At 47.7% G+C, this 12,564-nt stretch overlaps 1 protein-coding gene across 1 annotated transcript; it reads right to left on the bottom strand.

The window, feature by feature from the left end:
• Positions 1–1,119: 1,119 nt before the first annotated feature.
• LOC120027243 (hairy/enhancer-of-split related with YRPW motif protein 1-like) lies at positions 1,120–3,865 on the bottom strand. Its single transcript, XM_038972144.1, has 5 exons — positions 3,649–3,865; positions 3,174–3,249; positions 2,962–3,045; positions 2,656–2,737; positions 1,120–2,244 (listed from the first exon to the last, which is right to left on the bottom strand). Exons 1-5 carry the CDS (start codon positions 3,732–3,734, stop codon positions 1,571–1,573), a joined length of 1,002 nt encoding a protein of 333 aa, XP_038828072.1. The 5' UTR covers positions 3,735–3,865; the 3' UTR covers positions 1,120–1,570.
• Between the last annotated feature and the right edge of the window lie 8,699 nt (positions 3,866–12,564).

The raw sequence follows: 12,564 nt of genomic DNA on the forward strand, positions 1-12,564 counted from the left end.
ATTTAGCTAGGTATAACTGTTGGAGCCAGAAACACAAGCATTTAGCTAGGTATAACTGTTGGAGCTAGAAACACAAGCATTTAGCTAGGTATTACTGTTGGAGCTAGAAACACAAGCATTTAGCTAGGTATTACTGTTGGAGCTAGAAACACAAGCATTTAGCTAGGTATAACTGTTGGAGCTAGAAACACAAGCATTTAGCTAGGTATTACTGTTGGAGCTAGAAACACAAGCATTTAGCTAGGTATTACTGTTGGAGCTAGAAACACAAGCATTTAGCTAGGTATAACTGTTGGAGCTAGAAACACAAGCATTTAGCTAGGTATTACTGTTGGAGCTAGAAACACAAGCATTTAGCTAGGTATAACTGTTGGAGCTAGAAACACAAGCATTTAGCTAGGTATAACTGTTGGAGCTAGAAACACAAGCATTTAGCTAGTTTTTACTGTTGGAGCTAGAAACACAAGCATTTAGCTAGGTATAACTGTTGGAGCTAGAAACACAAGCATTTAGCTAGGTATTACTGTTGGAGCTAGAAACACAAGCATTTAGCTAGGTATTACTGTTGGAGCTAGAAACACAAGCATTTAGCTAGGTATAGCTGTTGGAGCTAGAAACACAAGCATTTAGCTAGGTATTACTGTTGGAGCTAGAAACACAAGCATTTAGCTAGGTATTACTGTTGGAGCTAGAAACACAAGCATTTAGCTAGGTATAACTGTTGGAGCTAGAAACACAAGCATTTAGCTAGGTATTACTGTTGGAGCTAGAAACACAAGCATTTAGCTAGGTATAACTGTTGGCGCTAGAAACACAAGCATTTAGCTAGGTATAACTGTTGGAGCTAGAAACACAAGCATTTAGCTAGGTATTACTGTTGGAGCTAGAAACACAAGCATTTAGCTAGGTATTACTGTTGGAGCTAGAAACACAAGCATTTAGCTAGGTATTACTGTTGGAGCTAGAAACACAAGCATTTAGCTAGGTATTACTGTTGGAGCTAGAAACACAAGCATTTAGCTAGGTATTACTGTTGGAGCTAGAAACACAAGCATTTAGCTAGGTATTACTGTTGGAGCTAGAAACACAAGCATTTAGCTAGATATAACTGTTGGAGCTAGAAACACAAGCATTTAGCTAGGTATAACTGTTGGAGCTAGAAACACAAGCATTTAGCTACACCCACGATAACATCTGCAAAATATGTGTGTGACCAACAATCTTTGATTTGAAACACAATTTCTAAGAAATCCTCTATAGGATGTGAGATAGAAAAACTCCATCTTGTCTTGGCCATGGAAGAGTCTAGAAAAACATAATCTTGTCTTGGCCATGGAAATGTCTAGAAAAACATTGTCTTGGACATGGAAAGGTCTAGAAAAACATTGTCTTGGACATGGAAAGGTCTAGAAAAACATTGTCTTGGCCATGGAAAGGTCTAGAAAAACATTGTCTTGGACATGGAAAGGTCCTGCTCAGCTGGTGAACTGAGTTGAGTTCATAGTGATGGTGCGACCTCTATTGATCTATATGGTCAGTTTAGTCTGTGTGGAGGGGGGTTAAAGATCGTTCAGAAAGCCCCTATCTCCATGCCCCAGGGCCGGTAGGGCTGCTTCCCCAGGCTGGCCTGGCTGGAGGGGGTGTAGGCAGGGGAGCTGAGGGTGCTGGGGGACAGCAGGGGGAAGGCACTGAAGGGGAAGGGGAACGCCGACAGGGTGGAGAGGGAGGACAGAGAGAGGGGAGGGGAGAGCTTGGCGGTCACGGCGGCTGAGGAGGTCACGGTGAGGTTCAGTCCCGGGGGGAGGGGCTCAGAGAGGGGGGTGGGACCGCTAAGCCTGCTGGGAGCATGGCCATGGGGCGAGGAACGTGGCGCTCTCTCAATCGGAGAGGAGGATGAAGGAGTAGAAGAGGAGGATGAAGGAGGGCTGTTGGAGGCGCTCCGTGGTAACTGTAACGTCGCCCCCTGCTGATGTTGATGGTGCTGCTGCCGGAGGAGGAGGTGGGCCAGGTGGGCGGAGGGGGGCGACCCGAAGGCCGAGCCCCAGGCCAGCTGCCCCAGCCCAGAGATGGAGAGGGCCTCTCTCTGGGACGTGTAGCTATTCAGGTGGGAGACCAGGCGGATCCTCAGGGGGTCAGCGCTGTCCAGCCCCTCGATGATGCTCAGGTAGCGGGCTGTCTCAGCCAGACACTCCCTGAAACCCAGACCTCGGTAGTCCGTGGCCAGAGCATGGGCATCAAAGTAACCTAGAAGGGAGAGGGAACAAGAACGGTTAATGAGGTGTTTTCAGCGAATAACACCAAACAAGTAGAGCTGGAATAGCAGATGTCTAAGGGAGTGTACAGAAGTCTACTAATAACAATCAATTGGCCCCAGGGTGTGTCAGGCCAGGGAGAGAGTTAAAGTAAGCCTGCCTGACCTGTTTTGACTATTGTAGACCTATTGGTGTGTTATTCAACATCTAAATCATGTTTTAAAAGATTTAATGAGATGTGCATATAGTAGCTTGAGTTTCCAGAACAACTCAGTGAAGTGAAAGATATTATCCATATCACTAACCTTATAGTCAATCAATATTATGGCACTTCAAAAACATGTTACAGTAATAATGAATTTATTATGGTTATTTATTCTAGTATTTAAAATATATAATGTACCTTTTCCTCCAACAGCATGAAGCATCTTCAGATGTTCCACCGTCATCTGCAGAATCTCTGCTTTCTCCAGTTTAGCTGACCCCTGCAGGATTGCAGAATGCACATTAATTAAACAAATAAAACGGCATTGAATATCTTTAAATCATTGAATATATAAACTGGACATTTTTATTCGTTATTTTCTGAAAACGTGCAGAAAATGTATGATCTTGATTTTTCTCTACGAGTTCAAAGCACTATATGGTATTCTGTCAGACATGTTGATGGGGCGTTGGTTTTATGAAAGACCCGCGGATCGGATTTTACCTGCTTCTCAAACGCGCTCGGGACCAGTCTACGCAGCTCGGTGAGGCTGTTGTTGATTCTGTCGCGGCGCCGTTTTTCAATGATCTGTAAGAGAGATTGGAACATCTAGTCATTGCAGAAAGAGAACATTTAGCTAGTGTAAAAACGTGCGTATTACACACTTTTATGCACAAGAATTCCAATGAGATATTGGGGAAATGTAGGTTACTCACTCCTCGACGGCGCTTCCTCGCATTCACTTGAGTTTTTGTTGATGGAGACATCGGCCCAAGGAGTGAACTCACATTCCTGAAAGAAAAATACATACAATTATTATATTAATGTGTATTATTTTTCAGTGGTTCCCAACCTTTTTCAATTACTGTACCACCAAATACATTTAGCTTTGTCTGGAGTACCCCTGAAGTACCCCCTCGTGCATTTTAACAGTAAGCCTATGGTATCATGAGTCTTCAAGTACCCCCTGTTGATAGGCCAAGTACCCCCAGGGGTTCTAGTACCCCTTGTTGGGAACCACTTAGATAATGCCATGGAAATGACCAAATTGCGCAATTCAGTTTCTGCTTTTCACACGTCTTTTCTTAAACAGCACTAAAGCAAGGGGTAAGATACTTGGAACAGGATTCGGAACGTATAATAGTAACGCAGTAAAAACGCAAATTACCCAAATATTGGACACAAACGTACCCATTTTCATCGGCACTCTCCTTCTCAACCTCAATGTTCTCGTCCAGCTCGCTGTCCGATGAGCTAAAATCGTGATTCCTTTTCATTTTAATCCGCGTCTGTTTTTCCCTCGTTCAGAGTACAGTACAGTGTATATATATAAAGTCCACGTCTTCCAATTCTCCGACTCTCTGTGCGTCTGTCAGGTACACCTCGAGTTGATTCGTTTGAAGGACCAAGCCTTCCCACCGTATCATTTCTACACGCCTGCCACCCAGGAGGGGCGGGACATGGCACCATAACTTGCCAATTACGAGACAGCCATGAGTTTGAGTGACAGCACAGTTGCACGCAAACTCTATGGCCCAGACACACCCCGTTCTATGAATAAGTTTGACAGGGGTCCAATAGACTGTCGGTTCGTGACACACTCACCCCAGTGTCCGTCCGTCCATCCGCAAGCACTGTGGCTGTCTGTCCCGGTTGTAAGGAGTGGCTGGCCGGTTGTCAGCACGCGCTGGCCGTGGGAAAGTTTCTTAGCCCAAGGCTGATAACCAATCAGGGGCGACGCCGTCTCCGGCGTTTGGAATGAATGGGGCAATTGGTCGGGGCGACGGGCGGTCTAGAGGCTAGCGTGTGAACCTGTAATCCAATACTAACTCATCAAAAATAGAGCCAGTGTACATGAGCAAACTATGAAATCTAATCCTACCCACCACGGAGCGGAAGGAGCGACGTAATGCGTAGTTAAGACGCTTTAGGGACCGGAGAGGATGGGGACTGTGCCACATAAAAGTTAAAACGCTTCTCCAGTGTGTCACCGCCACACCACATCCCCTATGGGTCCCAATAGTGACCACACTCCCAAATCAGTTGACAGACATTGTTGTGCGTTGGTATATCCCCTCTCATCGTGTGACAATCAGATATAACTCTTACTGTTGAAGTGTTTTTCGTGTCACACGCACTCATACTCACATGCCGTTCCTGTGCTGCTGGTGAGAGTTTTCTGTGAGGATCTTATTGTAGAGAAGGAAGCTCGGTTTATTGACCTGGTGTAAAAGAAGACAGGCAGGTCTGGAATCTCCCACTTGCAGACATCTTCAAAATCCTTCAAAAATATATTTGGAAAAGATTATGTCTACATGCAGCTACTTGTTGATTCATTCAGGTATTAGACAGAAATCAGTTGAAATATGAATCAAAAAATGTGTCTGAAAACGTATGGTTTTATTTCCATGTTTGAATGCTTTCTATAACACTGCAATAAGAGGAACAATGGAGTGATGGTAATATGTTCTGCTGGTCTTGGCTGTTTCCCAGAGTGACAGCCTGACACGTTTCTCCACCTCCTGCCACTGTGACCTGACCACACAAAGATTATGATAAAAGGAGGAAATGTGAGAGGGTCATAGTGCCCCCTGGCCCCTGTCCATATAATCTTAGTCATTATGATCTGAAAGGTAAAACTGATCCTACTCTGAGACTCTCTATGAACTGTTGATCCTTATCTCTGTGAGTCACTGTACTAACCCCCAGGCAGCTGTACTAACCCCAGGCGGCTGTACTAACCCCAGGCGGCTGTACTAACCCCCAGGCAGCTGTACTAACCCAAGGCGGCTGTACTAACCCCAGGCGGCTGTACTAACCCCCAGGCAGCTGTACTAACCCCAGGCGGCTGTACTAACCCCCAGGCAGCTGTACTAACCCCAGGCGGCTGTACTAACCCCCAGGCAGCTGTACTAACCCCCAGGCAGCTGTACTAACCCCCAGGCAGCTGTACTAACCCCAGGCGGCTGTACTAACCCCAGGCGGCTGTACTAACCCCCAGGCGGCTGTACTAACCCCCAGGCGGCTGTACTAACCCCCAGGTGGCTGTACTAACCCCCAGGCAGCTGTACTAACCCCCAGGCGGCTGTACTAACCCCAGGCGGCTGTACTAACCCCCAGGCAGCTGTACTAACCCCAGGCGGCTGTACTAACCCCCAGGCAGCTGTACTAACCCCAGGCGGCTGTACTAACCCCCAGGCAGCTGTACTAACCCCCAGGCAGCTGTACTAACCCCCAGGCAGCTGTACTAACCCCAGGCGGCTGTACTAACCCCAGGCGGCTGTACTAACCCCCAGGTGGCTGTACTAACCCCCAGGCGGCTGTACTAACCCCCAGGTGGCTGTACTAACCCCCAGGCAGCTGTACTAACCCCCAGGCGGCTGTACTAACCCCAGGCGGCTGTACTAACCCCCAGGCGGCTGTAATAACCCCAGGCGGCTGTACTAACCCCAGGCGGCTGTACTAACCCCCAGGTGGCTGTACTAACCCCCAGGCGGCTGTACTAACCCCCAGGCGGCTGTACTAACCCCCAGGTGGCTGTACTAACCCCCAGGCGGCTGTACTAACCCCCAGGCGGCTGTACTAACCCCCAGGCGGCTGTACTAACCCCCAGGTGGCTGTACTAACCCCCAGGCGGCTGTACTAACTCCAGGCGGCTGTACTAACCCCCAGGTGGCTGTACTAACCCCCAGGCGGCTGTACTAACTCCAGGCGGCTGTACTAACCCCCAGGTGGCTGTACTAACCCCCAGGCGGCTGTACTAACCCCATGCAGCTGTACTAACCACAGGCGGCTGTACTAACCCCAGGCGGCTGTACTAACTCCAGGCGGCTGTACTAACCCCCAGGTGGCTGTACTAACCCCCAGGCGGCTGTACTAACCCCAGGCAGCTGTACTAACCCCAGGTGGCTGTTCTAACCCCCAGGCGGCTGTACTATCCCCCAGGCGGCTGTACTAACCCCCAGGCAGCTGTACTAACCCCCAGGCGGCTGTACTAACCCCATGCAGCTGTACTAACCCCCAGGCAGCTGTATGCATAATAGTCTTCAGGCTGGGAGAGGAGAGGAGCTGCCTTGTTTAGAAACATGAATGAGAGGAAGCTCTTAGGGCTGTTTTCATGTTGTTATTGCTGCCTGCTACCAGCTAGTCTCAGGTTCAAACATGACACAGGCACTCCCACAAACTCCCATATTCTGCTGCCTGCCGATTGTTAGTGGCTTGGCGGGCTGCGAGTCGGATGCTAGGTTCCCACGCTGCTGTTATTTTCTGCTCTGTTGTCTCTGTACTCCAGGCTCATCACATGTTGGGATTTCAGAGTGCTGCCTTTGAAGGTGACCGAGGAACACACACATGAGCGCACAAGCACACGAACTCACTCGTACACGCACGCCCACACATCCAAATCAAATCAAATGTTATTGGTCACATAATCGTGATTAGCAGATGTTATTGCGGGTGTAGTGAAATGTTTGTGCTTCTAGCTCCGGCAGTGCAGTAATATCTAACAAGTATTATCTAACAAATTACACAACATATACCCAATACACACAAATCTAAGTAGGAATGAATTAAGACTATATACACTACCGTTCAAAAGTTCGGGGTCACTTAGAAATGTCCTTGTTTTTGAAAGAAAAGCAAAAAAATTGGTCCATTAAAATAACATCAAATGTTTCAGAAATACAGTGTAGACATTGTTAATGTTGTAAATGACTATTGTAACTGGAAATGGATGATTTTTAATGGAATATCTCTACATAGGCATACATAGGACCATTATCAGCAACCATCACTCCTGTGTTCCAATGGCACGTTGTGTTAGCTAATCCAAGTTTATAATTTTAAAAGGCTAATTGATCATTAGAAAACCCTTTTGCAATTATGTTAACACAGCTGAAAACTGTTAAGCTGATTAAAGAATCAATAAAACTGTTCTTCTTTAGACTAGCTGAGTATCTGGAGCGTCAGCATTTGTGGGTTCGATTACAGGCTCAAAATGTCCAGAAACAAAGGACTTTCTTCTGAAACTCATCAGATGCTGGCCTTCTAGGCAAAGTTGCAAAGAAAAAAACATATCTCAGACTGGCCAATAAAAAGAAAAGATTAACATGGGCAAAATAATACAGACACTGGACAGAGGAACTCTGACTTAACTCTTAACTCTCTTAACTCTGACTTAAAATTTGCTTTACTTTCAAAAACAAGGACACTTCTAAGTGACCCCAAACTTTTGAACGGTAGTGTACATATGGATGAACGATGTCAGAGCAGAACGGACAGCCAAGATCCTGGCTGCAACACAACATAACCCCCCCCCCCCCCCCCCCCCCCCCCCCCCCCCCGCTAGCCAATCAGGCTGAAGCTCAGACAGTCATATCTCATGGTTGGCTGGGGGTTTTGGTCCTGTGACTGTCTGCCACACATAGGCCCTGTGTAGTCTACTGCAGAAGTTCATTACTCAAATGTTGTTATGCCAAACCCTCTTTTTCCCTGCCAAGCAAAGGGGGAATACTCTGTCTACTGATTGATTGATGAAGTAAAGGATCAGTTGAAAGAGAAAGAGTTTGGGAAACCTTGCTCTAACCAACATGGGATAAGTTGGCGACTAACGGCGTGGGCCTTGTCGCCGTCCATGCCTTGTAGACAAAGGAAAGGCTAGCTTTGTCTCCACCACTCACTTGGAGAGGAAGCACTGGCTAATTCTCCCTGAGACGTGTGTGACACCCGCTCATTGTGGGGGGGGGGGGTGAGGGGGGTGACATTGTTTGTTTGGCCGTGTTCGGTGGTCTGTACACACACACACACACACACACACACACACACACACACACACACACACACACACACACGCTCATTGTGAGGGGGGTGACATTGTTTGTTTGGCCGAGTTCGGTGGTCTGTACACACACACACACACACACACACACACACACACACACACACACACACACACACACACACACACACACACACACACACACACACACACACACACTGTCCGTCCATCATCCTCCTGGGTTTGTTTCTGGCGCTCTCTCTCTCTCACCGTGCTTGACTCCATTCTTCACCCCTGTCCCAAGTGATTACACACAGTGCACGTGCGTGTGTGCGTGCACGTGCACGTGCGCGTGTGTGTGTGTGTGTATATGGAGGATGTGTTCAAGTGGTAACCCACTGACCTCCATGCCTATTATTACTTTGTCCCATCCCCCAAGGGAAGCGCTCTAGGGCCCCTGTGTCTCTCACGGTCAACCTACCACAGCCAGGTTTGATTGACTGAAGTTAGGAGGGTCACTTCCCATTGCCATGTATATTCAATGCATAATCATAATGCGCACTTGTTGAATCCACTTGTTGGATGGAACTATGTTAGAAATTATAAGACATTTAACATGGCCAAAAATGGTGCCAAAGTTCATCCCACGAGAACACACTAGTGTACTTTTTACATCTTCATTATTTCCCAGCAATATTGGCCTGTGCGTGTTGATTTTAGAATGGCGCCCTCTTGTAAATATGCAACTGCAGTAGCTATATGTGTTGTGCTGGAGGGAGTTTCTAGATGAGGAAAATGGGCCGACAGGTTTAGCGTGAGTCAATTTTTACTCCCGGTGGGTAGCATTGACACCTAGAGACCACAGACTTATACCTGGGGACGGAAGGGGGGTGTACTTTCATCTAAATTCGGGTTTGGGGGACTGGATGTATGCTTGAGGGCAAGGCCAACGAGCAAAAGATTGGATTGTCCGTGTTCATTTAGCACTTTGAATGGTATGTTGATGCCAGTCAAGGTGTGATGTATTGCTGGTGAAATAATTTGAGGCAAATGCATATTCAGCATACAGTGTAAAATGTATACTGAACAAAAATATAAACGCAACATGTAAAGTGTTGGTATCATGTTTCATGAGCTGAAATAAAAGATACTTGAAATTTTCCATACTCTCAAATTTGTTTACATCCCTGTTAGTGAGCATTTCTCATTTGTCAAGATAGTCCATCCACCTGACAGGTGTTGCATATCAAGAAGCTGATTAAACAGTATGATCATTACACAGGTGCACCTCGTGCTGGGGACAATAAAATGCCACTCTAAAACGTGCAGTTTTCTCAAACAACACAATGCCACAGATGGCTCAAGTTTTGAGGGAGCGTGCAATTGGCATGCTGGCTGCAGCAATGTCCACCAGAGCTGTTGCCAGAGAATTGAATGTTAATTTCTCTACCATAAGCCGCCTCCAACGTCATTTTAGAGAATTTGGATGACGTCCAACCAGCCTCACACCGCAGACCACGTGTAACCACACCAGCCCAGGACCTCCACATCCGGATTCTTCACCTGCAGGATCATCTGAGACCAGCAACCCAGGCAGCTGATAAAACTGTGGGTTTGCATAACCTAATAATCTTTGCAAAAACTGTCAGAAACCGTCTCAGGGAAGCTCATCTGCGTGCTTGTCGTCCTCACCAGGGTCTTGGCCTGACTGCAGTTTGGCATCATAATCGACTTCAGTGGGCAAATGCTCACCTTCGATGGCCACTGGCACGCTGGAGAAGTGTGCTCTTCATGGATGAATCCTAGTTTGAACTGTACTGGGCAGATGGCAGACAGCATGAATGTCTTGTGGGCGAGCGGTTTGCTGATGTCAACGTTGTGAACAGAGTGCCCCACGGTGGCGGTGGGGTTATGGTATGGCTAGGCTTAGGCTATGGACAACGAACACCATTGCATTTTATCAATGGCAATTTGAATGCACAGAGATACCATGACGAGATCCTTAGGCCCATTGTCGTGCCATTCGTCCGCCGCAATCACCTCATGTTTCAGCATGATAATGCACGGCCTCATGTCGCAAGGATCTGTACACAATTCCTGGAAGCTGAAAATGTCCCAGTTCTTCCATTGCCTGCATACCAGACATGTCACCCATTGAGCATGTTTGGGATGCTCTGGATCGACAGGTACGACAGCATGTTCTGGCCAATATCCAGCAACTTCGCACAGCCATTGAAGAGGAGTGGGACAACATTCCACAGGCCACAATCAACAGCCTGATCAACTCTATGCAAAGGAGATGTGTTGCACTGCATTAGGCAAGTGGTGATCACACCAGATACTGACTGGTTTTCTGATCCACACCCCTACTTTTTTTTTAAAGGTATCTGTGACGAACAGATGCATATCTGTATTCCTAGTCATGTGAAATCCATATATTAGGGGCTAATGAATTTATTTAAAGTGACTGATTTCCTTATATAAACTGTAACTCAGTAAAATCTTTGAAATTGTTTATATTTTGGCTCAGTATTGAATGAGTTGCTTAAATGTTTGACTACCTTCATTGTGTTATTTTTACTGCACTCTTACAATTACATTTCCTGAAACATTGCTGATGTTACCAGTTCTGCATTCAGGTGTTTCAGTTTTAGTGTCTGGGTGTCTGAGTTCATTGTTACCCCCTCTGACAACACACACACACACACACACACACACACACACACACACACACACACACACACACACACACACACACACACACACACACACGCACACGCACGCACACACACACACACACACACACACACACACACACACACACACACACACACACACACACACACACACACACACACCTCCAGCCAACCACACACACACGTCAGAAAGCTGCCCCCCTGAAGCCCCTTGACCCTGGCAATGATGAGAGGTCAGAAGCCCCTCCACATCCTCCAAGTATTTCCACATTCTCCACATCCTCCACATCCTCCAAGCTCCTCCACATCCTCCAAGCCCTTCCACATCCTCCAAGCTCCTCCACATCCTCCATATCATCAAAGCCCCTCCACATCCTCCACATCCTCCACATCCTTCAAGCTCCTCCACATCCTCCTCATCCTCCAAGCCCTTCCACATCCTCCAAGCTCCTCCACATCCTCCATATCATCAAAGCCCCTCCACATCCTCCACATCCTCCACATCCTCCAAGCTCCTCCACATCCTCCAAATCTCTCCACGTCCTCCACATCCTCCAAGCTCCTCCACATCCTCCAAGTCTCTCCACGTCCTCCACATCCTCCAAGCTCCTCTACATCCTCCACATCCTCCAAGAAAGAAAGAGAGAGAGAGAGAGAGAGCGAAAGAGAAAGTGACAGAGAGACAGAGAGAAAGAGAGAGACAGAAAGAAAGAGAGAGAGAGAGAGAGAGAGAGAGAGAGAGAGAGAGAGAGAGAGAGAGAGAAAGAGAGAGAGAGAGAGAAAGAGAGAGAGAGAGAAAGATAGAGAGACAGAGAGAGAGCGAAAGAGAAAGTGACAGAGCGAGACAGAGAGAAAGAGAGAGACAGAAAGAAAGAGAGAGACAGAAAGAAAGAGAGAGAGAGAGAGAGAGAGAGAGAGAGAGAGAGAGAAAGAGCTTAACCCCCCACCAGTCCTACTCTCTACCCCCTCTTAACCCCCCCCACCACTTTTCCTACTCTCTAACCCCTCCTCTTAACCCCCCCACCCATGTCCTACTCTCTACCCCTCCTCTTAACCCCCCACCATGTCCTACTCTCTACCCCTCCTCTTAACCCCCCCATGTCCTACCTCCTACCCCTCTCTTAACCCCCCACCAGTCTACTCTCTACCCTCCTCTTAACACCCCAACCATGTCCTACTCTCTACCCTCCTCTTAACCCCCCACCATGTTCTACTCTTCTACCCCTCCTCTTAACCCCCCACCATGTCCTACTCTCTACCCCTCCTCTTAACCCCCCCCCCACGTCCTACTCTCTACCCCTCCTCTTAACCCCCCACCACGTCCTACTCTCTATCCCTCTCTTAACCCCCCATCATGTCCTACTCTCTACCCCTCCTCTTAACCCCCCACCATGTTCCTACTCTCTACCCCTCCTCTTAACCCCCCACCATGTCCTACTCTCTCCCCCTCCTCTTAACCCCCCACCATGTCCTACTCTCTACCCCTCCTCTTAACCCCCCACCACGTCCTACTCTCTACCCCTCCTCTTAACCCCCCACCATGTTCTACTCTCTACCCCTCCTCTTAACCCCCCACCACGTCCTACTCTCTACCCCTCCTCTTAACCCCCCACCATGTCCTACTCTCTACCCCTC

This window comes from Salvelinus namaycush, chromosome 32 (genome assembly GCF_016432855.1).
Source record: "Salvelinus namaycush isolate Seneca chromosome 32, SaNama_1.0, whole genome shotgun sequence".
In the NCBI taxonomy this organism is placed as follows: Eukaryota; Metazoa; Chordata; class Actinopteri; order Salmoniformes; family Salmonidae; genus Salvelinus; species Salvelinus namaycush.

Bases quoted from the DNA above. Each gene is read 5' to 3' on its own strand.
- LOC120027243 (XM_038972144.1), bottom strand. From the start codon at position 3,734: ATGAAAAGGAATCACGATTTTAGCTCATCGGACAGCGAGCTGGACGAG. The intron at 3,250-3,648 runs GTACGTTTGTGT...TTTTTCTTTCAG, and splicing joins GAGAGTGCCGATGAAAATGG to GAATGTGAGTTCACTCCTTG. The intron at 2,738-2,961 runs GTAAAATCCGAT...GCAATCCTGCAG, and splicing joins CGAGCGCGTTTGAGAAGCAG to GGGTCAGCTAAACTGGAGAA.